This window comes from Poecilia reticulata, linkage group LG16, assembly GCF_000633615.1.
Source record: "Poecilia reticulata strain Guanapo linkage group LG16, Guppy_female_1.0+MT, whole genome shotgun sequence".
Classification (NCBI taxonomy): Eukaryota; Metazoa; Chordata; class Actinopteri; order Cyprinodontiformes; family Poeciliidae; genus Poecilia; species Poecilia reticulata.
Genome location: NC_024346.1, coordinates 12,237,273 through 12,259,511, shown reverse-complemented (window position 1 = coordinate 12,259,511; position 22,239 = coordinate 12,237,273). Strand labels below are relative to the sequence as shown.

The window sequence follows — 22,239 nt, the reverse complement described above, 5'->3', positions numbered from 1 at the left end:
TGTCAGCTTCTCCGTCATGGTGAGTACAGGCAACATACCGTCATCTTCTTCATGGTGTGATAACTTTTTAATTGGATTGATAAACAAGAAAGAAAACATTCAGAGGTTTTACAAAATCAGCTTTTAAATGGTAATTGTTTCTATGTAGAGGAAACCAACCAATAAAAGTCATCTTATTTTTCTCACAACCTTTCTGTAGTAGGTTGTGAGCATCTGCTCATATCTGACACAATCAACAATCTGCCTTCTCCACCTCTTCTTCTCCTACTTCCCTTTATTTGCTACTATTCAGATGCTGCATCTCTGTTATCTCACGTTCTCCTTGCTGTGGAATCTGCCTTTCTTCTCCTCTGGGCTCAAAATCCAGTGCAAAGACGGGGAATATAAATGGCCGATACGCAACCCCACGACATGTTGTACAATGTGTCCGCCAGGTAGTGTGACATTACTTTTATATTTATGGATTTTAAAGTCTCCAGTGTCAATGCCATTAACCACAGACTGTTCTGTACTTGCTCCAGGTCATCGTTACATTAGACGCACAGAAATTGCTTGTGAAATTAAATGTGAGCCCTGCGATGAAAATCGATACGCCGATAACTTCAACCTGGACGCGAACTGCAATGTCTGCGATGTTTGCAAAAAAGGTAAGAAGCATTACAGTAAACGTCCTGTCTGGATGGGAAGACTTGCAGTAATTTAATCTGAGCTATTGTTGTCCATGTATCATGAAATTACTTTTTTTTTTTTTCGATAAATGATGTGTCACCAGTAAAAACGTAAAACGGGTTAGTAAGCTCTGACATCAGCAGGATCCGCTTTGACTACAGCACTATCGCCAGACGATCAGAGTAGATATAGACTGGTTTTGTTTTGAACATATGCATGATCAAGCATTACTGTAAAGACACTCACAGCTTTACACACTCCACTGTCTCTTCTTCTTTGTACAACCTTGTGGTTCAGGTTTCTCTGTGTGAACTCTGACTCTGCGATCAGAGCGTGATGTGTGAGAGTGAGTAATCTGCTGCTCTTACCGCAACATTTGACCAGTTTCATCGCAAAAGACCTGTAGAAAGTCAGACTGTTGAATGTTACTCAGTTCTGGCGGTGGATCATGATTTCAGAGAAGCTTACCAGCAGAAATAAACTGTTATATCGGAGGGGATTTCCCTGTTTATGCATCAAGGGGGGCAGACAGTCAGAAAGAGATGAAACGGAGGAGAGACACGGGGGTCTGTGAAACCATCTGTAATGAAGGCTAGAAGAGAGAGTCATGTTTGCAGCCCTCCTAGAAGCAAACGGTTTTTATGTAAGTGAAAAGTAAAAAAAACATAAATTTACACCAAAGTAGCAAATGGAAAAATATACCGATGCAAATGTCTCTCCGCTGCTACAGGTGAACAAAAATAACCTCTCTGCCTTATTTCTAAATGTCACAGTGGAAAACACAAAAGAGAGTCAGCACCAAAGTGAAAACATATTCTCTGTTCTCAGTCTGAAATAGTTTTGTTTACATTTGGAGGCTTTCATTTTCTGATATAGCAAGTTTTTTTTTTGTTTTGTTTCCTTCAGGAGAATCAGTGTGAAATGTGTTTTTCGTGAAAACTTTTTAAAAGCTCATTTATCTGTTTTAGAATGTAGCAAGTGGAAGGTGGGTGTTGAAAATGTCAAAAAACTACACACACACAGGGGCTCCATGTCAATTAATGTGAATGGAAACTAATTTAGGTGGAAATGATTCAACCCACAGAAAGATTTAACTTGCTGACCTTGCAGCACGACTGTTTCTCTTGTGCTTTGGATCTTTAACGACATTAACATTAATGGTTTGCAGATCAAAAGAAGAAGAAAAAAGTCCAAAGATCAGCTTCTTGACAGTTCTATAAAACCTTTTAACCCTTTAATGACAAAAAAGCCTCAACTCATTTATCTGAGACCTTTACATTTTAAACAAAGTTAGCAATTTGTGTAAAAGCAATAAGATAAATAATGTGGAAAGCATTTTAAAACACAACTGTTCATGTTTTTAAGGTGGACTTAACTTTTGTAATGCTTCTATTTTCATACACATAACACTCGAAGCCACGCTACACTAACACCATGGTTTACAGTTACACTAGTAAACCTTCACACACCTGCTACTATAACCTGCTAAGATGAAGCTGGATTGCAGAACAACTGCACTCTTCCTCCTGATCCACATTTACCCCTTACACGAGATTGTTATAGTTGTCTGACTTGAAAAGTTAAATGTATTTAGTATGGAACCAATATTTCAGAAGACCAAGCTATAAACCGAAAGGTTTTGTTCTTTCACAAGCACCTAATAAGTTTAAATCACAAATGTTTCTTAAACCAGGCTTTGAAAGGTTAAACGCTACTCTGTTAAATGTTCAAAGTGAAATCAGAAAATCTTCCAGGTGGAAGTTTTGCTCTTTAATATTAAACATCTGTGCAATAAAGGAATTGATCTATGAATGAGGGTATCATCAAGTTCTCCTTTCTCCTATTTGCTCTCTTTGTTTTTCATAAATTATAACTGAAAATATCTCATAAACATTCATATCTTGTTATGACTCTAGCTCTATGGAAGTAATTTAAGCAGCTTTCTGTTTGCTAATTTTGATCACACAAGCTGTGGCTTCTGTGTAAGAAAGAAAATGTTTCATCAAATCGAAACGATGCTTTCACTAAGAAATACCAGCCATGAATTCTTCCAAAGATGTGACAATAAAATTTGTGAGTCATTTTGGACCATCCTATGCATAAAATACAAAGTCACTCTCTGGCAGTACATTCCCATTAAGTCACTAAATCTAAATAGTCTCTTTTAAGTGACGTATATTCAAACATGACTCTTTCTTTTGTCTTTGGCAGCTAACTTTGAGGTGGCGTCCAACTGCACACCAACCCAAAACACTGTTTGCAAGTGCAGAGCCGGCTACAGATGCACAGACGGGTCCTGCACGTTTTGTGAGCCTGTCCCAACGACCACCCAGCCCACGACGCCGCCGTCCACTACAGGTGAAATGAAGCTTTTCTGCACATTCAACCAAGTTAGACACTAAAATTTTACTCTACAGACTTTAGGCAGCTTTGTGTACTTTTGCACACAAAGCTGCAAGTTTATCAAACAATTTCTTCTTATCATATAGGAAACTACTCTAACCCCAATGCGTTGATAAGTTTCCTATGTCTTACTACAAACAGTTTCTGTTTCCACATCTGTGGCACCAAAATAAGTCTGGCATGGCAGGAAATGTGGTGCCTGTGCAATCTCACCTAATCTCTCTAACGCTTGCAGCACCTAAGCTTAAATGTTTAATATCCATTGATTGAAAAAAGGATTTATTAAGCCAGAATACTCGCTTATTGTCTGGTTGCTGTTTCTTCTAATATATACAGCTCTGGAAAAAAGTAAGAGACCACTGCAAAATGATCAGTTTCTCTGATTTGACTTTTTATAGTTATATGTTTGAGTAAAATGAACATTGTTCTTTTATTCTATGAACTGCTGACAACATGTCTCTGAAATTCCCAGAAAAAATTTAGTATTTATTAGCAGAAAATGAGAAATGGTAAAAATAACGATAAAGACGCAGAGCTTTCAGACCTCAAATAATGCAAAGAAAACAAGTTGATAGTCGTTTAGAAACAACAATACCAATGATTTACCTCAGGAAGAGTTCAGAAATCAATATTTGTTGGAATAACCAGGAGGTTTTCAGTCTGGTTCAGTGCAGTAGAGTCTGATTTTTTCCGAAATGTTGTATATGGAAATCAACATTTCGGGGTAGAACCCATCAAGTTGCATTTCTTCTCATAGATAAGTATAATTAACTATCAAAAATCAGAATGAATGATGAATTGATTCATGCCAGAGCAGCAATCTTCATGAGGAATTTAGAGGTCTTTGGCTAATTACTTGTTGTTAACACTAAAATGATTACACTTCAGTTAAGATGAAAAGAGTCTTAAATAAAAACAAATCATTCAATATGTGTCAAACTAAAATCATTTGAGCAGCATAAAGAAACACCCAAACAAATATTAACACTATATCTCTTCTTAAACAACTACTACTGAAGGAAAGTTTTATAACTGGGGAACTGATGAAAATCTAAGATTTATCAAAAAGTGAAAGGTAAAGGGCTTGCAGCCAGACATTGACTTGGTCTGAGAGGAATATTAAAAGAATGAATGATCCTAGATAGCAATTATTGTTGAATTATGGTCAAAAAAGCTGATTTTTGGTTAAGGTTGACGAACAAATAATCACCCAATTAACCAAACTAACTAATGTTGAAAACATGTCAATGAATCAATGTGTTTTTGTGGATGAATACTAATGATTGAAATGGCAATGTCTAATCAATGCTGTTTGTCGCACCCGTTGCTCTGCCCTCTGGGTAAAATAATTTTGTTTTAAATTAAACACTAAATGTTGACTACAGCATTTCTGTATATTTTCTTACTTGCCTGTAAATGTTATTACTGACTGTTTGTCCCAAAAACAAAACCCTTACTTGCTTGTTTGCAACTTGCTTCTCACTAGCAATGGGAATTTCGGCTCTTGGCTCCCAAATGGCTCCCAAATGGCTCCTAATTTATTATCATCTGTGGCCCCTTTATAGCATAATTTAGCAAATAGTGATTGACCACAAGGCTGTTCTGCTAATCAAAACAAAATTCTGCCGTGAACTGAGCAGAGCATGGATGAATACAAAAATAAAAACCTTTCAAGAACTTTTCATCCAATTTGATGAAAATAGAAAAACAACCAATCCCAACCCTGTCTGCTCTCGTCTTCTTCTGGCTTAGACTTTTTGGGTCACAATCCAAAGGGAAACTGAAGTTGCTAGCAGCAATGAGGTTCTGGGGAGAGGAGAAATCACCATGAACAGATCGGCCAATCAATGTGATTGATGGCGACTGGTGACTTTTTCACCATGAAAAATTCAAACGTGATCATGTTCGAATAGAAATTATTGGTTTAAACTTAGTATTTGAATCTACGAGAAATCGTGGATTCTTTCGAAACTCTTTGAACTTGAAAATTAGCAAAGTTATATAATTTACACGAGATACTTTGGCATGTAAGAGCAGCATTTCAGACAACAATTTGAGCATAAAAGCTCTCGGAGATTCAGGGACAACACTGAGCCTTTATAGGAGTTTGTGTTGAAGGTCTAAAAGATCTCATGTTTGTTGGCCTACAATTGTTTGTTTTATTTAGATACAAATGTAGATTTAGTTTAGTTTCCTCTTAACTCTGGTTTGTCAAATGGTGATGTGCAATAGCGTTAAAACTGTGTGAAACTTTGGCCTGTTGAATGAAATAATTCAAAAACAAGTTTCTCTTTTTTTGCATATACTTTCACTGCATGCTTGTGCTTCAAACCAATTGTTTGCTTACCCTGTAGTAACTATTGAGGGATGTCTCTCACAAACTCTTTGAAATACGAAACTCTCGTATTTCCTCTAAACATCTGCACTGAACTGATCAGTTGTTTTTTCCTTCTCTTCCCTCCTCCTCTAGTAGCTGGATCCACCTCCACAACCAAGACAACTGTGCCACCAAATAACAAAATCAGAGGTACGATGAGCTGACAGTAATATGAAATAGGAATTATCCAGCTTCTCCTTTACTTGCTGTAGATGTAAATTCTTTGAAGATATAATTTTTTAAAATGTTTTTGCAGATACTCAGTGGTTCCTGGTGATAATCGCTCTTCTGTGTGCTGGAATTGCTCTGGTTGTTATGACAAAAATCAAACCAATTCTGCACTGGATCAGATCCAATCATGGTAAGATGAGAATAACTATTAAAGATACAATTTAGTATGCTCAAAATCTTTTCCATTTTATGTTTTATCTGAACACTCTGGCATTCCAAAATCCTTTGAAATCTGTTTCCTAGAAGAAATTTATCAGTGTGGAAAATGACTGAAAATCAAATGAAAGCGAAGTGCCGCATCCTGAAAGCTGAGAATAGCAGACCTTTGATCAAATATATTATTCATAAAGGGGGGGCAATAAGGTGACACACATACTTCAAAAGATGTGATGAGCCTTTTTGTTCCATGAAAAATCCCCTTTGTTTCCTCATGTTTGAACAACCTAACATTAAACTATTTACTTTGTTTTGGTGACTTGCTAATGTCACCAAAACATTGTTGACATTGTTTGTCATATTTTATTGTGATTCAGTTTCATATTTTGAAAACTAAACTTACTGAAAAGGATGTTCTCTTTTTCAGAAAACGTATTTTTAAGATTTCATTAGAGTTTAAGCTCCGTGTGCTTCACCTAAAGCTTGGCTCATAAATGATGGCAACTGGGTCACATTACCCAGACACACATGCATGCTCTGCAGCCTGTCTACTCGTCTCACTCTGAACACACCAGGCTAAAGGAGCAATAACAGTTTATGTTATGATTGGTAAAACATTGTGCACAAACAATAGACAGGCTTTGGAAAGCCAGAAAGACAAAAATTGCACCGATTGCAGTTTTCTGGTCGATCTTAAAAAGCTTGACTTGCCAATTCTGATTTTGGCCTTTTTTTTTTTTGTCTGAAATGTCACTTAATATAGAAATAAAGTCTCTGAGTTGGTAACAGTGCGGTGACTATTGCTAATTGTAAACATGTGGAGATGGCCTGATGTGCCGGTCTGTCAGTCAAACCTCTGTTGCTGCAGAGCAGAACAGCACAGAGGTCGATTTTTAGACCTTTGCTGAAGTAGATAAGATCAGCTTTACATGTAAGTATCGTCTGTTCACCGATTTCCCAAAATGAAGGAAACCGGCTGGCCAATAAATCGGTGCATCGCTAGAAAACTGGCTGATTGTTTAAAACTGACCATGCAAATTAAAGCTGCACATAAATGTTGCTCATAAAATAATCAAAAGTTACCAACACTCTGATTGTTTGGATGCAAAAATGTAAATAAGTTTGTTTTTTTTATGTTTGCCACATACTGTTGATCTAATTAAAAATATTTTTTTGCTTCTCAGGTTATTTTTTGCCTGAAAAGACTGTGACAGCCACTCTACGCGCAGTGGAAGACGATGTGTCCAAGCCGGTCCAGGAGGTGTGTGGAAAATGTGACCATTGCATCGATTTATGTATAAAGGATTAAATCCCGCACTTGGATAAATCAAAAATACTTGTCAAAACCTTCACTGCCACAAGAAAGAAACAACATCTCCTGGATATTGGAGCCGAATGGAGACAGACATCGCTCCAGTCGTTATAATGAAGAGGACTACAGCAGACGGTTGAGCTACTAATGCTGTTCAAAAACTACAGGATTTCACAATACACAAAAAACTAACCCTACAGAAACGGGAAGATTTATTCCACCTAAACACACAGAGTGGGACACTATAATAGTCCTGAATGGGCTGTTTGGTATTTTGCTAAATAGGTATGTACTATGGTACACTATACTACATAATAAGACAAGGATATTTAAGTACCAGTGATGAGATTCTCACTCAGACATTTTTGCAGTAGGTGTGTCCAAACCTGTTAAGTATATATAAATATATATATACTGTATAAATGTATATACATAGACTTAGAGCTGCTGTTTAATATCAAATCATGTATATTAAGAACTAAATTGTTTTTTTTAAACCTCAGTATTTCTTTATTTTTCTTTACGCAAAATAAAACAAATACTCCACTCAAAGTGTCTCAAGTCAAATCTAGTATTATGTCCGATAGAGTATGTATAATATTTACAAGAGTTTTTAAATTATAAATTACAAAAGTATAACAATTCCCGCTTTCATCAAAGTTAGGCGTGATGTTGGTTTCCTTAACCAGCAGGAAACAAGTAAAAAATTACAACTGTGATCCTCCCACAGTTTGCCAGAAGAAGATGGATCGTTTCCTTCTCCTGCCTGTATTTGTGTTTTCCAGGTTTGCATTTCCTCTCTTTAAGAGTCCAGCATGTCCTCCAGAACAAATCTTGGATCATTCTGACACGTCACAGCGCCTCCTCCTTCGACACGTGGAAGTCCTTCCCCTGCTCCTGGGAGGGGAAGAAAACGTCCTCCGTCTCCCCGCCGCCCTCCTCTTTGGAGAGGTGGATACTCGGAGAAGGCGTGGGATGAAACACGGGACAGTCTCTCTCATCTTCCTCTTCGTGGCTCGCCCTCTCCGCTCTCTTTCCGTTCAGATCCGTCGGTCCCACCGGACCGGTGAAGTGGCTGAGCAAGCTGAAGATGACCGTGCCTGGATTGTGGACCTGGACTGGACCTAAGAAGAAGAGAAAACACATAAGAGATCTGTGCAATCATTTGTTTGAGCTGGTTCTCAAACATTTTATAATTTCTTTATGACTTAATGCGAGTTGAGAACTTCATCTGAAAGGGCTCATTTCACTCATCAGTACCAAGACTGGCATCTGAAAGAGGGGACGTCTGCTGCTTCGCAGACTCTCTGGGGAACTGATGAGTCGACTCCTTCGCTTTGCGACTGCCACTTTGCCCTTCCTAAAAAAGAACCGTGTCATCAATTTGTACAGAACAGCAAGAAATATCATGCAAAAATCTGTTCAGTTTTGGTAAAGAAATTTAAATAATAATTCCCCTCTTTCACCGTTCTGGGGTTTTATGCATCAATGCATGATGAAAATTATATTGATCCAGGTCATAAAATTATTTTAAATTAAGTATATAACACAATATTATATTTAAAAAAAAACATGATTACGCCAGAGTAGAAAGTAAACAAAAGAAAAGTTTAAAGCACTATGACCCTGGAGAATCAGCTTTTGCTGTCCAGTGGGTACATGACCATTTCCAAATAATTTTAAATGAAAAAGGTACAAAAGACACATCCTCATCGACTGAAGACAGTGAATACTCTAATACAAGTAAAATGTTGACTTCCTTTGTTGTCTTTTTGTAAAACCACGTTAGTGTGCAAAGTTCAATGACCCTGAAAAACCTCAAACTCAGACTCTACCAGCCGTTTTTAGCACGTCGAATGTTCGACTTCATATGAACATTTTGACATAATAATAATAATAATGATAATAATAAAAAAACAGGACAAGTGACTTGTTTGGAAGAATTTTTGGCAGTAGGTCAGAACGTCTGGAGACTAAAAATGCCATGTTGGATGAAAACAGACAGCATTTCAGCTGAAATGGCCCCTCCACCTTAAACCCACAGCAGCTGGGAAACTTGCAGTCATAAGAATTGACCACAAAAGCATTTGATAGTAAACTGTGAGGCCATCTGCTCGACAAAGTGCTGAGTCATGCTACTGCTGCTACAGACGGCTCTAACACAAACAAAAGGTACAATAAACAAAAGGTACTAAGCCATAGGGTGTACTTATTTTGTAGTTGTTTCATGTTCATTTTTGTTTAAAAGTCGTGCCAGTGTTGGATCTTGTCTGGTGTCTTGTGCAGCTCAGGTTATAATTTTATAACCTTGTTAGGATCAGATCATCTCGACCATATGATGCTTTAAAACAGAAGAAGTGAAGGACGGGGTTTTTACCATGACTGTACGTAAAGGTAGCAGAAACCTCGGCTTACATACCTCATTACACAGCTTTGCAATAACTGAAAAACAGAATGATGGGTAACATAAAATTAGTTTCAGAACTTCAGTGATGACTCTACATGTTCATCATTCATGTAGCAGAAACCTCACGACAGATCCTCAGTCACACTCATATCCGCACCGTTCAGTTTAAACGTGTTTATTATTCTTCTGAGTTGATTCAATTACAAAGTTCAGCCGAGGCCGCAAAAACTGCCCTGAATGTAAATGAACATCTTACTTTGTCGGAAACACGTTTCATCCCGGGGCTGATAGATGCAGAACATGATCATAAGGGCCACACATCCTATGAAGACCACCGGGCCCAAAATGGCCGCCAGCTCAGCGCTTGTGTATCCTGTGACAGAGGATTAAAAATGGTGAAAACTAAACCTTCAGAAAGACATAGAAGTAGATAAGTGGAACACAGAATAAGTATAACTATTTATATTACTGAATAATAAGCTTTTTGTTTTTTATTTTTAGTTCTTGACTTCACCGTTCTCTGACAAAACAAAAATAAAACCCTAGATAGTAGCCAGACATTTAAATCTGATTTTAAAATGCTGCAATTTTCATATTTTTTCTTTAATTTTCTGCGTTACCTGTGATTTGACCTCTTTATGTTATTTGACCTCTTTCCCATAATCAGGATTTTTTATGGGTTGACTATGTTTTGTGTAGGTAAGATAGTCGGTTTTATTCATGAAGCCCTTTTCACATTTCAAAGAACCACAAACAATAGAAACAAACATTAAAAACAGATGATAGAAAAACAATAAAAACAGAATACATTGACGATCACACAGCATGAAACTGGTAAAGAGCCAGTATGTATGAATGAGTCTAATTAAAAGAACCAACAGAATCAAGACGGTTCAAAGTATTTCTCATTCGGGGAGCCTAAAAGATTTATTACCTCTGGTCTTAAACATGCTTAGGATCCATTAAAAGCCTTCGACTGGAAAATCTCTGACTACAAGAAGGTAGATAATAATATTTTATCTAAAACGTAGAGACATTTGCTGGGACATTGGTTCAAAGCCTTGCATCAGGATTATGAGGACAGTCTGATTACAGCTAATAAAAAAGGTTGTTGCAATATTGAGTCAGCTCTGTGTTCATCTGATCAGCCAACAAGCAGGAAGCTGACCCGATGACACAGTTTAAATGACAGCTCTCTGATCTGCATAATGAAACCTAAACGAAAGCTCAGAAATAACCAATGTGGGGTAACACACACAGACCATAATGGTGGAGCAGTGCAAACACAAGCTGATGGTATTTGTCAAGCACTTTAGCGCCACCTGTAGAGATAAAGTTGGTGTGTCGTAACCTAACCACCAAGAAAAAAAGTTTGTTCCCCGCAGACAGATAGGTTGGTGTATAATATGTTTGTTTTTTTATTTTTTATCCAAGAAATTTAATGAGTTACAACCAAAATGATCAACAATAAACAAGATATATGAAAAGCATTACTGTCACTTTGGGTGTACATTTAAGGTTTTCCTCTTGACAATTATAAGTTTTTAGATAATTAAGCAGCAGTAGCCAGTTTTCACGCATGCTTATTCTTAAAAAAAAACAACTTTCTGACTGTGTAAAAGAGTTGTGGCAGCATTATGTTGTGGGCTTGCATTCTTTCAACAAGATAGAGAAGCTGCTCAGTTGATGGGAAGACAGATGGAGCCAAACACAGAGCAACCCCAAGAGAAAATCTGGCAGAAGCTGCAAAACCCACAAGACTGAGGCAAAGGCTGAACTACCAGAACAGAAATAAAAAAAAAAATACATCAATAGCTACAATGAAATGTTAAGTTTTTGGTAAATCCAGCTGAGAATCAACTGTAAATCTTTACAAAAAAATCACAAATGTTCTCCAATCAGACTAAACTTGCAGCAGCATGTTGAAAAAGACTTACAACTGAATATCTATAAATATGAAAAGCACTGTATTTTTGGTCCAGACTACAAAACCTGTTGGACATAATGAGCAGCTGTTAAATTTTCCCTCAGTCTCAAACACACTCACCTGGTATGGGATTAGTGGGGGCCGTAGCAGGAGGACCGCACCTGAGAGTGATGAAAAGGAAAACGTGAATATTTCACCGTCTAGCTGGATTTTGCTCCGTGTTTCAACAGTAATCCAGTAAAAACCACGACTCACCTGGAGGAGCTGCAGGGTTTAGCCGGAGGTGAGGTAGGCTGTCTGGGTTTGCCCACAGTCACAGCTGCAGATGAGAAACAGAAACGTTGCACCTTTGTTTCAGCTTTCACCAGAATAAAAGCATTCAAAGTATCGCTTTTTGCTTTCACTCTTTCTTGAAATAAAATAAAATGTCCCTTTATAAGAGGCACAGCGAGAGACTCCACTTTCCCTGCTGTTTTGTCCCATATAGTCATATTATTCTCTTATTTTCTCTCATTGTGTCTGTCAATAACATGTAAAAATAAGTCCCTCAGACTCAAACCTACACACATTTCTTAGTCTTTTTAAAAATCTTAACAATATTTCAGCCACTTGGGGGCAGTGAACACAACAATAAGGCTTGTGACAGGTGGATGCATCGGCAGCAGCTTGCTCGCTGCCCACACAAGCTCTTATCGTCTGAGGTGAGTAAACCAAGCCAGTCTTCACTATTCAGCATAAAGATATTGTGTAAAGTTCAAATCAATCTTAAAAATTCCCCATGAAGGTCAAATTAAGTAAGAGGCAACTCTGGCAGTTTCATCACGCTCGCATTTTGTTCTCAGACGTAATTTGAAGCGATTCAAAAATAGTATTATGATGCAACATCTGACTTAATGTTAAGTATTTAAAGTAGTTTAAGCTTTACATCATCAAATCAGAAAGACTATATTTTTTTATTATCTCCATGTTTTATGCATCTATAATTGTTTGATATTGATCTAAAGGGGATAAATCTTTTCATCCAGTCGCTATTTTTTTTTTTTACCTTCACTTAGGATCATCTAGTTTGTAGAAACAGAGATTAGTTCTCACTAATCAAGCTAGCTCAAGTAAATTTAAACTATTTTTAAAGAAATTATATAAAAAAAAATAAAAACAATAAAGGGTACACTAGGTTATGATATATTTAATTAAAACATGACAGAGAAGCAGAGCAGAAATGTCTGAATATCATAACTGAAGCTGAAAACTATGCTAGTCAATAAATATAAACCTAGATGGTAATTTAGAGTCTGTCCCCATAATAAACCAATCTGTTTATAATATTGATACGATCCATATATAAATAACACGCAGCTCTAGAGGCCTGAATGTGGGCTTGAATCTTTATAAAGATCTCACATCCTGTGAAACATAAAGTTTGTCACTTAACAGGAAATGTTTTCATGACTTAAAAATAAGAATACGTTAAAGTTTTAACATTTCACAGTGCAGTCCTACAGCTTCTTTTATTTTCCCCAAACAATGTGTCTTCTCAGATCCTACACTTCAACTAATCCAACTATCAATTTAAAATATGTGGTGGAAGAAGCCGTTTTCCCTCATCCGTCATTACTTTGACTCTCCAGAAGGAGCTCCCTTCAGTTTCCTTCACAGAGCTGGTTGCTACAGGTAGGATACTGACTGCTCATAAAATCCCCGTATCTGAATCAATCCTGTGAGGCTGAAGTGGTTTTAATGTGGTAGAACGGTTAGATCAGACTAACCATTAGCTTGACTGTCTGGTCAGGATTTCTTTCCGTTTCTCTAAACCGAGGTTGTGCAGAAACTCCTGATAACTATCAGAACCCGGCCGAGTCAGGACGTCGCGTTTCATTTCACGACTCTGGGCAGGATTGCGTTGTGCTGTTATGTATTTGATTTAATTTTAATTAAAATACATACCTTTTAACGGTCTAATCTAAATTAAAACAGGGTTTTGTCAGGTTTTACCTGGTGGGGGGTTGTCTTTTTCACACTGCTTGCAGTTCCCTTTGGGAGTCCTGCCCGTGCATTTGAAACCAGGCTCACACTCGCATTTCAAGGGGGTTGTTCTTGTGCATCTCTGAGCTTCTTTCAGATGATAGTCTAAAGGAGCCAAAAACCAGACATGAGAGCCGAGTCTCAGCTGATGACCTCACATGCATGCATCAAGTTATTCAGGGTAGAATTCATGCAGATTTGTTTACTTGGTAGGCAGTCTCTGAAGCATGGATGGCATGAAGGCTCCTGGTTGGGCCTTTCGGTGTAAAATCCGTCAGGACAGGGTTTGCACTCGTAAAAAGCGTTCAGAAATTCACCTGACAGAAGAGGAAGAAACAAGAACAACAGGATGGGGGCGAGAGCCATGAGTGTCTGCAGACCCGTAGTGCATATAAATCAAGGATGTGGTCATAGTGTGGGGATGACAGGGTGCAGTATGAGTCTTTTTTTCATGAAGAGAGTAGAAAATCAAGAGAGTACAAACAGAATGACAGATATTTCACAAACATTATTAATGCATGATCACAAAGTGAGTTTAAAACTTTGTAAAGGCGACATTTTTTATTTATTTTTTAATCACTACACATAAAAATGTAATTTTACCTGCAGGGCATTCGATAGACTTCTTGCCATCCGCATTCCTCTTCAGCCTCTGATAATTAAGTACAAATAAGAAGAAGATCTTCATGCAGCTCGTTTCAATACATTTGACCTATTTTTTAAGTACAAAACATGGTTATTTCAGTCATGAGTAAAGGTGAAGAGGATGAGGAAATGTTGCTGTTTTTTTTACCGTGGGAGAGTTGAGCACCAACTGTGCAGACAACAGCACAGCCATGAAGTATTGCACAGTCCCCATTCTGTAGGAGAGAAATTAGACGATATGCAATTAGACGATATTCAGGTGACTCTAATGTACCGGGAAAAAAAAAAAAAAACTTTTGCTCTGTATGTGTTGTTCATTCATGTTCCTTTTAAAAACGCACAATAACATTTATATTTCTCTCATTTCCTGATAATAAACAATAAAAATGATTAGACCTTACCTTCAGCGAAGTCCTCCCTGTATTCTGCTTCTATTGTTTTGTCGAACTTCCTGTAGGCGAGTCTGCCTCGGCTTCTCTTACTCTCCGTCTTCTCACACACTCTAACCATAATCTGTCTCATTATTTCCTTACCTGGTTTAGTCTTCCTGCCTTCCGGTCCCCTCCTCCCCTCACTGCTGCTGCTGCTGCGGTGTTTATACTTTCAGCGCTCTCACACTAAGCAACTGCACGTTTTTATGCATCAAGTGTCATCACTTTCCGTTTAAACTGACTAAAAGCTTGTCTGCACAACAACATAAAGAAGGAGCAGATCTTCTTCACGATACCCAGATGGGTTTCACGTCTGATTTGGTTGTTGCTTTCTGAGAAGACATTTTCTTTTTGTTGAGCTCTTCATTAAATAAATGTAAAAAAAAGCAACCAAAATGTCCAACTCCCTGAATTTCAATGAGAAAACGTGATGATGATGGGTGTGAAAAGAGGCAGACGTGTTCAGATAGTTCCCTGAATTCACCAAGAAGTGACATTGAACAAATTAGTCATTATAGTGTCAGCAATACATCTTTTTTCTAATCATCCATCTCTCTTACTGAAAGCACAGTCAGAGATTTTCCTCTTGGTGGAGATAAAAGCTCCTTCAGTAAAAAAACAAAACTTAAATAAAAAATAAAGTTGTTCTGCTCGCACCCTGATGTCATTACAGGTCTAACAATATGCTTATTATTTTCAGACTCTTCGTGTTACGTTCCAGTGAGAAGCACATGAACTCATTTGAAATGTTATAATTTAATCTGAAACTGGTGACATCAGATGTCAGGAAAATGATTAAACTGTTCAAAAACAGCCCAAAACCCCACAGTGACTCAAAGCTAGCATGAGCTGGAGGCTGCTGGAAAACCTGCGTCCACGCCCACATTAAAGCAAGAACAGTGCGCTTACCAGGAAATTAAGTCCCGGCTCCACACCCGTCGTCAGGCTCGAAATAAACCTGCAACACGCTCTCTAAAGAAAGGTTTCATAAGATTGAGAGGAGAGGCAAAAACATCGCTGTACAAACTGCAAAGCATGGTGGTGGTTGCATCATGCTGAGGGGCATTATAACGTGCATAAAACAACGTCTGTTTCTCCACAAGAACATCTCTTACTTTAAAGCACATTGGTGGTAGCATTGTACTGCGGGGTTGTTTTCTGCCAGCTGGATTTCCAAACACACATCTAAACTGTTTGGGGAATAATCCGGCTCTCCACAAAACCAGTTTAAATAAACTCTACCAGTTCAAACACAGAGCTAAAACTGTGGCAACTAGAAGCATGTGGTTGAGATACATCTGACCAAGAGACATTTAACCAAATAATGGAGGAATCTGTGCATATCTGAGCATGTCTGCACAACTTTGAAACTGGAAACTTGAAACTTTGCACCCAGAAAGTAAAATGATTAAAACCAGCCATTTGAAATAATAATAATAAAAAAAGAAAAACCCGACATGCACCACTGGTAATGAAGGTGTATGAATGAAACTGAACCCATCTCTTCCTTTTTGTGTATGTAAAAAAGAGAAACGTCAGGAAATGTCATAGATCCTCTCAGCAAACCTTCCAGGTATTTTGTGACAGACGCACTGATAACTCAGTTCAAATCTAATAAAACCTGAGCACACACACAGTAAAGTCATTAACGGTTCACACACCTCGCATTAAAACTCATTCATTCATTTTCTCTCAAAATATTTCATATTTCAAAAGATAATTTAAAAGAAATATAATTTTTCAAAGAAACAAAAAACATTTCAAATAAAAAAATGTCATAATCAGTGGAAGATTCAAATATTTTTTAGAATTTCTGACCAGCTTTTTCTGTGTTTCCACTGGTATTGTGATGATTTATCTTTGACGAGCTGCTAGAAATCCTATTGCAGATACTCAAGGTGACTGAAATGTTTAATATTTCCACCAGTGAGGAAAAAAACATGTTGTTGAAAGATAACTTTCAACCTAAACTTGCCAAGCTAATAATTATCTGAACTGTAGAAATTTCAGTAGAAACAGAATTAAATGCAAGAGGAAAGACAAATTGTTGATCATCAGTTGCATCTTTTATTCATTCAGTCTCTCTTTACATACATTACATACTTTAGCTCTACAGTAAAGCTTCTAAGCCAAAACAAAATATTTCATTTTGACGCAAAGTCACACACTTAAATTTCTCCAAAAAGTCCACAGGATTAGTTTTCAAATGTTATGTGATACAAATTTGTATTAGACTCTTGAGGTAAGTTTTTTTTTCCTGTAAAATTGAATCGAAACAGATTTTCATTCAAATTTCAAGTTAACGTTCATTTCAGGCATGTGACGTGTGGCGCGCTTCTTCGAGCTCATCTATATATTCAAAGCTGTCTTTTCTTTATTATTATTTCAAAGCCATTGTACAGTCATTTTGCAAAAGCATTGGCTTTTCATTGGTTCATTTTCCTGAACTTGAGTTGTTTTTAAATTGACTTTACTTGGCCAACACGTAGACTCACAAAGGAAGTTTAGTAATGGAAAACAACTCTCATTTGATTCTGAATTTCATGGGTGACCACAGACAAAAGACAGTCTAATCTAAAATGTCACCCGTTGGTAATTCTGTTTCATTTTGTACAACACTGTGCATCTGCGCCAGTAAAAGTCGTTTTAAAAACACCCACTGAAAAGACTCAAAAACAGACACTCGGCACATGCATACAGTAGAGACTCACTCGGTGTCTGAAAGTAAAAGGAAATGGCTTTCTGGGCCTCACACGGCACATCATTTCACATCTTTCTCCTAGATTCAAATGGCATAAAAAAAAAAAACACTCGAAGCAGCTGACCCAAACAGCCGCAAACGCTGGAAGCTGCTGTCTTTCGTCATCGAAACAAAGTACCGAAGTGAGAATCCCGACATTTCGCCTGGTTTAATGAAAGAAACCAGAAGGAGTTTATGATAGTACTGTACAGCAGTGATGTGGGGTTTTCTTCCCCTGACAGTGATGATAGCCAGCGATGCTTTCCTGTATCATTTGGTGTTCAAATGTGCCAAAAAAACAAACATAAATGAAACATGAGGTATGTGTTATAAGTTCACCTGAAATATGTAAAGGAAGTGGAAATGAGTCTATTTCCAGTGTCGTCTGTTTTACAAGTAGCAGCGCTGATTGCTTCATAAGATTCTTATAGTTTTGCTTCCTTTCTATGTGCAAACGCTTCTAGGCTCAAAAATAGGTTTAGTTATGTACATCAAGCACCTTTGTGACATAGCTTCCACAGCTATAACCAGTTATTTTTTTCTCAGCAATTTCCTAATGAGTCATAATCTTGACTTATATTTTGGCACTCGGTGAGTAGCGTACATGAATTTATGAGCATTTTGGTTCCTCTGCTGTCTTCACGATGTTCTGTTCCACCATGCAGCTTTGCTTAAACAACCTGCTCACTCTAAGCTATAGGAAGCTGCAATAAGACTCGTTATCAAACAGCTCAAAGTGTCTGTGATCCTTGGCGTACAGTTTTGAACTCCAACTCCAGGCAAGCGTCAGGAGTAATGTTGCTGTAACATATGCAGACTTCATGGCTAAACTGAAAGTTTTTCATTTTCTTTCTCTCAGCGATTAAAGTGGCACGATATTTGTGTTTATTACTTCTGTTTCCCCCATAAAAGTTGGATAAAGGCTTGTCTGGGGATGCTTGCTGTTGATTTCCTCTTGTTTTGCTGCTGAAGCTGCTTATTATGTTGGGCTTTTTCTTCCAGACATTAACTTAAAGCACTGCTATGGATTATGTAGATGGGGCTCTGTATAGATATTATTTGCTGTCAGTGGATTAGCTGTGGTTTTCTAAACAACCTAAGTCTGGAGAAAGAGAGATTAGTTTTCCCTGGCGAGTCAAGCAAACTGTTTGACTTTAAGTCAGGTTTTGTAGAGCGCTTTTGAGTGTTTAATATCTTACCTGTAGTGGTTAATTGAGCTACTTGAGTTACCGTATTTTCCGCACTATAAGGCGCACCTAAAACCTTCAATTTCCTCAAAAGCCGATACAGTTCGCCTTATATATGAATCAATATTGAGCCACAACAGGTCTAGCAAAAGCATTGGCTTTTCATTGGTTCATTTTCCTGCTGCTTACTACGGTAAGCAGCCGCTAACTTCATTTTCCCCCGTAGGAGAAGAAGTGCGTGGTGCATGCTGGGATAGTTGTCAGAACGCTGGTTTGTTAATAAAGTTTGATAATACATTTAAAGCCAGGGGGGGAGGGGAGGGAGAAGAGAGACAGAGACTGGGTTTCGGTTGGTCTGTGTTACCCAGAAAGCAGTTGGGCACAATTTCGCAACACCAACACCGTGAGTGAAACAATGACTGGGGCAGCCTACTATATAAAGCACTCGGGGATCACTTCTTTACAAATGTGTATGTGTAATAATAGAGTATGGCACAAATTGGCAACCCGAACTGAAGCGTCTATTCTATGCGCCTTATAATGCGGTGCGCCTTATATACGAAAAAAGTTTTAAAATAATCCAGTGTGCCTTATAGTGTGGAAAATACGGTACATTAAACAGTGATTAGCTTTCACCATTGAGTTCAGCTAACGAGTAGTTAGAAAAAGATCCGAACAACTTCAACCTTAAGCTAACAGTTTCAATTGTTTATAGTGAAATTCTGTGGCGATGCAATTAGCCGTCAGTATCTTACATGCAGCTTTCTGGGCCGTCAAATTCTGCAAATAATACAAAAAGATGGTGGATATTTGTTCACCGTTGTGGAAAGCTAGCAGTGAATCATTGCATTGTTAAGGATCAAATTTTATTTTTGTTGCCTTAAAACGACTCCAAGTTTAAAAATGGAGGTGGATTATTTAGAGTGGGGCTCTGAGGAGACACTGTGAGCAGTCAGTATCCTGCAGGTGAATCAAGTTAACAGCTAATCAGAGCAGAACCAAGTCCAAGGAGGAGCTGTTTCATGTTTGTTTACTCTCCAGCTCACCAAACTTTTTATGTTTGCATCCTTAAGATAAATTCATTATGTAATACTTATTGCATTCATGTTTTTTTTCTTCTTAATCTCTTATTTGCAATGAATAAATCTACATTACTCGAGTTTGGAGAAACAAAGATTTGTCCTGATCGCAGAGCTCACAGCCAGGTACAAAAACAACTCTGAATGTAAAGGGACTGCTGGACCTGTTTGGGGCAGGATTTTGAGCAATAAATATCTGATTTATAATTAATAAGTTTCAATTATCTCAGTTTGAAGAAGTAAAGATTGTTTCACACCAAACAGTCAAGCTAACGGAGGGTTTCAAAGTAGATTCCTGCCATCTTAAACAATCCAAACCTCAAAGGAATCAGTTAGATTGCTTAGAGAGGGTTATCTTAGCAGCCATTTTTAAGCCAACGTTGGAAAAAGTCTGAATGACCTCTGACCTCAGAGAAGCAAAGATTAGTTCTGATTGAAGAGTCAAGCTAACTGCTAATTTTAAAGCAGGACCAGGTTGAAAGCAGGATTTTGAAACATTAGCAAAGCGTCAGCGAGACTTTATGGTCAGAATTTCTTTCAGTTTTTCTAAACTGAGAGCTTTTATTTGCTAATAACACTTTTAAAAAAGCATTTCTGCAGATCAAAAATGCTTTTTGACCCGCAGATACATAATGTTTACAAAGCAATCCTTTGTTTCTGCTTACTTTGACATACTCTGTAGTCCATAAACTGGCTCTTAAAGGAAATCTTCTCGAGAATTTCATCATCCAGTGTTTAATGCATCCACGATTCTTTTGAAACAGCGTGGGACGTGTTCAGTGATCATGTCGCTGTTCTGCTGCTTTACCACTCAGTAGTTACGCTTGCTCTGAAAGCAGAGTGTGATGCCGACTCCAACATTATTGACATGCAACTAAGAGCGATGTTGTGAGTTAATTCTTTGCAGCTGTCTTGCTGAAAGGAGCCATTTTTAGCCGGAGCGGTGGGCCGGAAGATGACATGATTCACAGCCTATAAATAATGAGTGGACAAATAAGTCCAAATATATCTATGACTTTTTTTCAGAGTGACTGCACACTAAACTGTCCAGATGGATGAGATATGTACTGAATACTGAATAATGTATGTACTTTTGTATGACGTTCAGCACAAACTCAAACTCTGTTTTGGTACTTTTATATGTTTATCTATTTCTTTGATTTGACAAAATTACTTTGTGAGATTCAATTCATCAGGATGTCTGGAAGGCACATAAATTGTGCATCAGGGGATCTAATTAGATTTCAAACACAAACATTGATTAGAAACTACCTGACGGTGAAAAACAACTCATTATATTTCCCTTATCCCCAGCTGGACATTTATGGGCAAAAAGACTGTAAGTACATGAGGAGTGAACATTACAGACTTCATAGAAACTTTACTGAGGATAAGAGTTTTAAATATTGCTCATATATCACCACTGATGAAGTGCATGATGATTTGAAGATTTAAATAAGTTAGTTTGTAGTTTTTGTTACCTCCCTGTATCACAATAATTAACAGCAGCTTGTTTTTCTAACAATCAGTTCGGGATCTTAACTTTCTTAAAGTCTCAGATCAATCAGTCTGAATTTTAGGTTTCCTTCAGACTGATCTGTATGGGCAACACATTGCCAATTAATTACAGAATATCTCCAATGAATTTCCTCAAATGTAAACACGGTGTCGCCGTAGTTTCGCGTGTATGCGGTGTGGTACTGTCGCTGTTTGTAGCAGAGGTCACATGAACGCAGCGTCCTTCAACGGCCGAGTGACGAAGTGTCAAGATCTCCCATTGCTCGACGAAGAGGGCGGGGAGGATGAAGACCTGTCGGTGTCTCTCTGGTCGCTCTCCTCTGACGGTACGACAGGATTACTGCGTGCAGAAAACACAGAAAGAGAAACAAGCTGCAGAAAGTAAGAGAGAGTGATTCTTGAGCTAATAAGTTTCGTAAAATGACAAGAAAATGTTCAGCTTGATAAGAGACACTGACAGAAATTGTAAAGTTAGTTTAGGAAAATAAATTACAATATAACAAAGTTTATTTATTTCAGTCCTATATAGGATGTGTTACTGGGTATTATTTCAGTTTTTATTCGTGACTATGATTAATCGCTAATGATAATAATGATAATCAATTTATCAGATAATTAGAATATCACTTTAGACCAAAGTGATCCTTTCGGCTGCAGTTCGTTAACTGGAGGCAAGACGATCATGATTCCCAACTTGATCTGATACATGACAATGAGGCGTAAGATACTTTAAAGGTCTTTTAGAGTCCAAACCTGCACCTGTCTGATATTTGAAAACTGCATTTCTTCAAAAAACATTTCTAAACAGACGATTAACAGACTCCAGACTCTCAGAGTTTTGACTTCTTTTGTCTACCTGCACCACAGTTTTACTGTAAAACCTTTATAGCCAACATAAACATCCTAAAATTATGTGTATAAAATGTGTATAAAAATGAGTGTTGTCAATCAATTAAAAAATTTAAGCAGATTAATAATGACGTGAGTGTGACGTGAGAGTGACGTGAGAGTGACGTGAGAGTGACGTGAGAGTGACGTGAGAGTGACGTGAGAGTGACGTGACAGTGACGCGAGTGTGACGCGAGAGTGACGCGAGTGTGACGTGAGAGTGACGTGAGTGTGACGGGAGTGTGAC

The 22,239-nt window shown here is 37.8% G+C and overlaps 3 protein-coding genes across 6 annotated transcripts in view; 1 reads left to right on the top strand and 2 right to left on the bottom strand.

Annotated features, from left to right (window-relative positions):
• The first annotated feature begins 217 nt into the window (after positions 1–217).
• Positions 218–7,155, top strand: LOC103478125 (tumor necrosis factor receptor superfamily member 6). Its single transcript, XM_008431648.2, has 6 exons — positions 218–434; positions 522–647; positions 2,881–3,027; positions 5,543–5,599; positions 5,706–5,810; positions 7,021–7,155. Exons 1-6 carry the CDS (start codon positions 293–295, stop codon positions 7,143–7,145), a joined length of 702 nt encoding a protein of 233 aa, XP_008429870.2. The 5' UTR covers positions 218–292; the 3' UTR covers positions 7,146–7,155.
• A 512-nt stretch (positions 7,156–7,667) lies between these two features.
• Positions 7,668–15,174, bottom strand: LOC103478008 (tumor necrosis factor receptor superfamily member 3). Its single transcript, XM_008431442.2, has 11 exons — positions 14,551–15,174; positions 14,298–14,364; positions 14,108–14,156; positions 13,711–13,821; positions 13,475–13,609; positions 11,738–11,801; positions 11,603–11,643; positions 9,812–9,928; positions 9,568–9,590; positions 8,409–8,508; positions 7,668–8,272 (listed from the first exon to the last, which is right to left on the bottom strand). The coding sequence occupies exons 2-11, from the start codon at positions 14,361–14,363 to the stop codon at positions 8,001–8,003; spliced, it is 978 nt and encodes a 325-aa protein (XP_008429664.1). The 5' UTR covers position 14,364; positions 14,551–15,174; the 3' UTR covers positions 7,668–8,000.
• A 3,888-nt stretch (positions 15,175–19,062) lies between these two features.
• The window catches only part of iffo1b (intermediate filament family orphan 1b), a 17,764-nt gene continuing 14,587 nt past the window's right edge, over positions 19,063–22,239 (bottom strand). For all 4 annotated transcript variants that reach the window (XM_008431443.2, XM_008431445.2, XM_008431446.2 and 1 more), the window contains one exon: positions 19,063–21,444. In XM_008431443.2, coding sequence (XP_008429665.1) covers positions 21,351–21,444 — 94 coding nt within the window. In that variant the 3' untranslated portion in view covers positions 19,063–21,350. The remainder of the gene's footprint in view (positions 21,445–22,239) is intronic.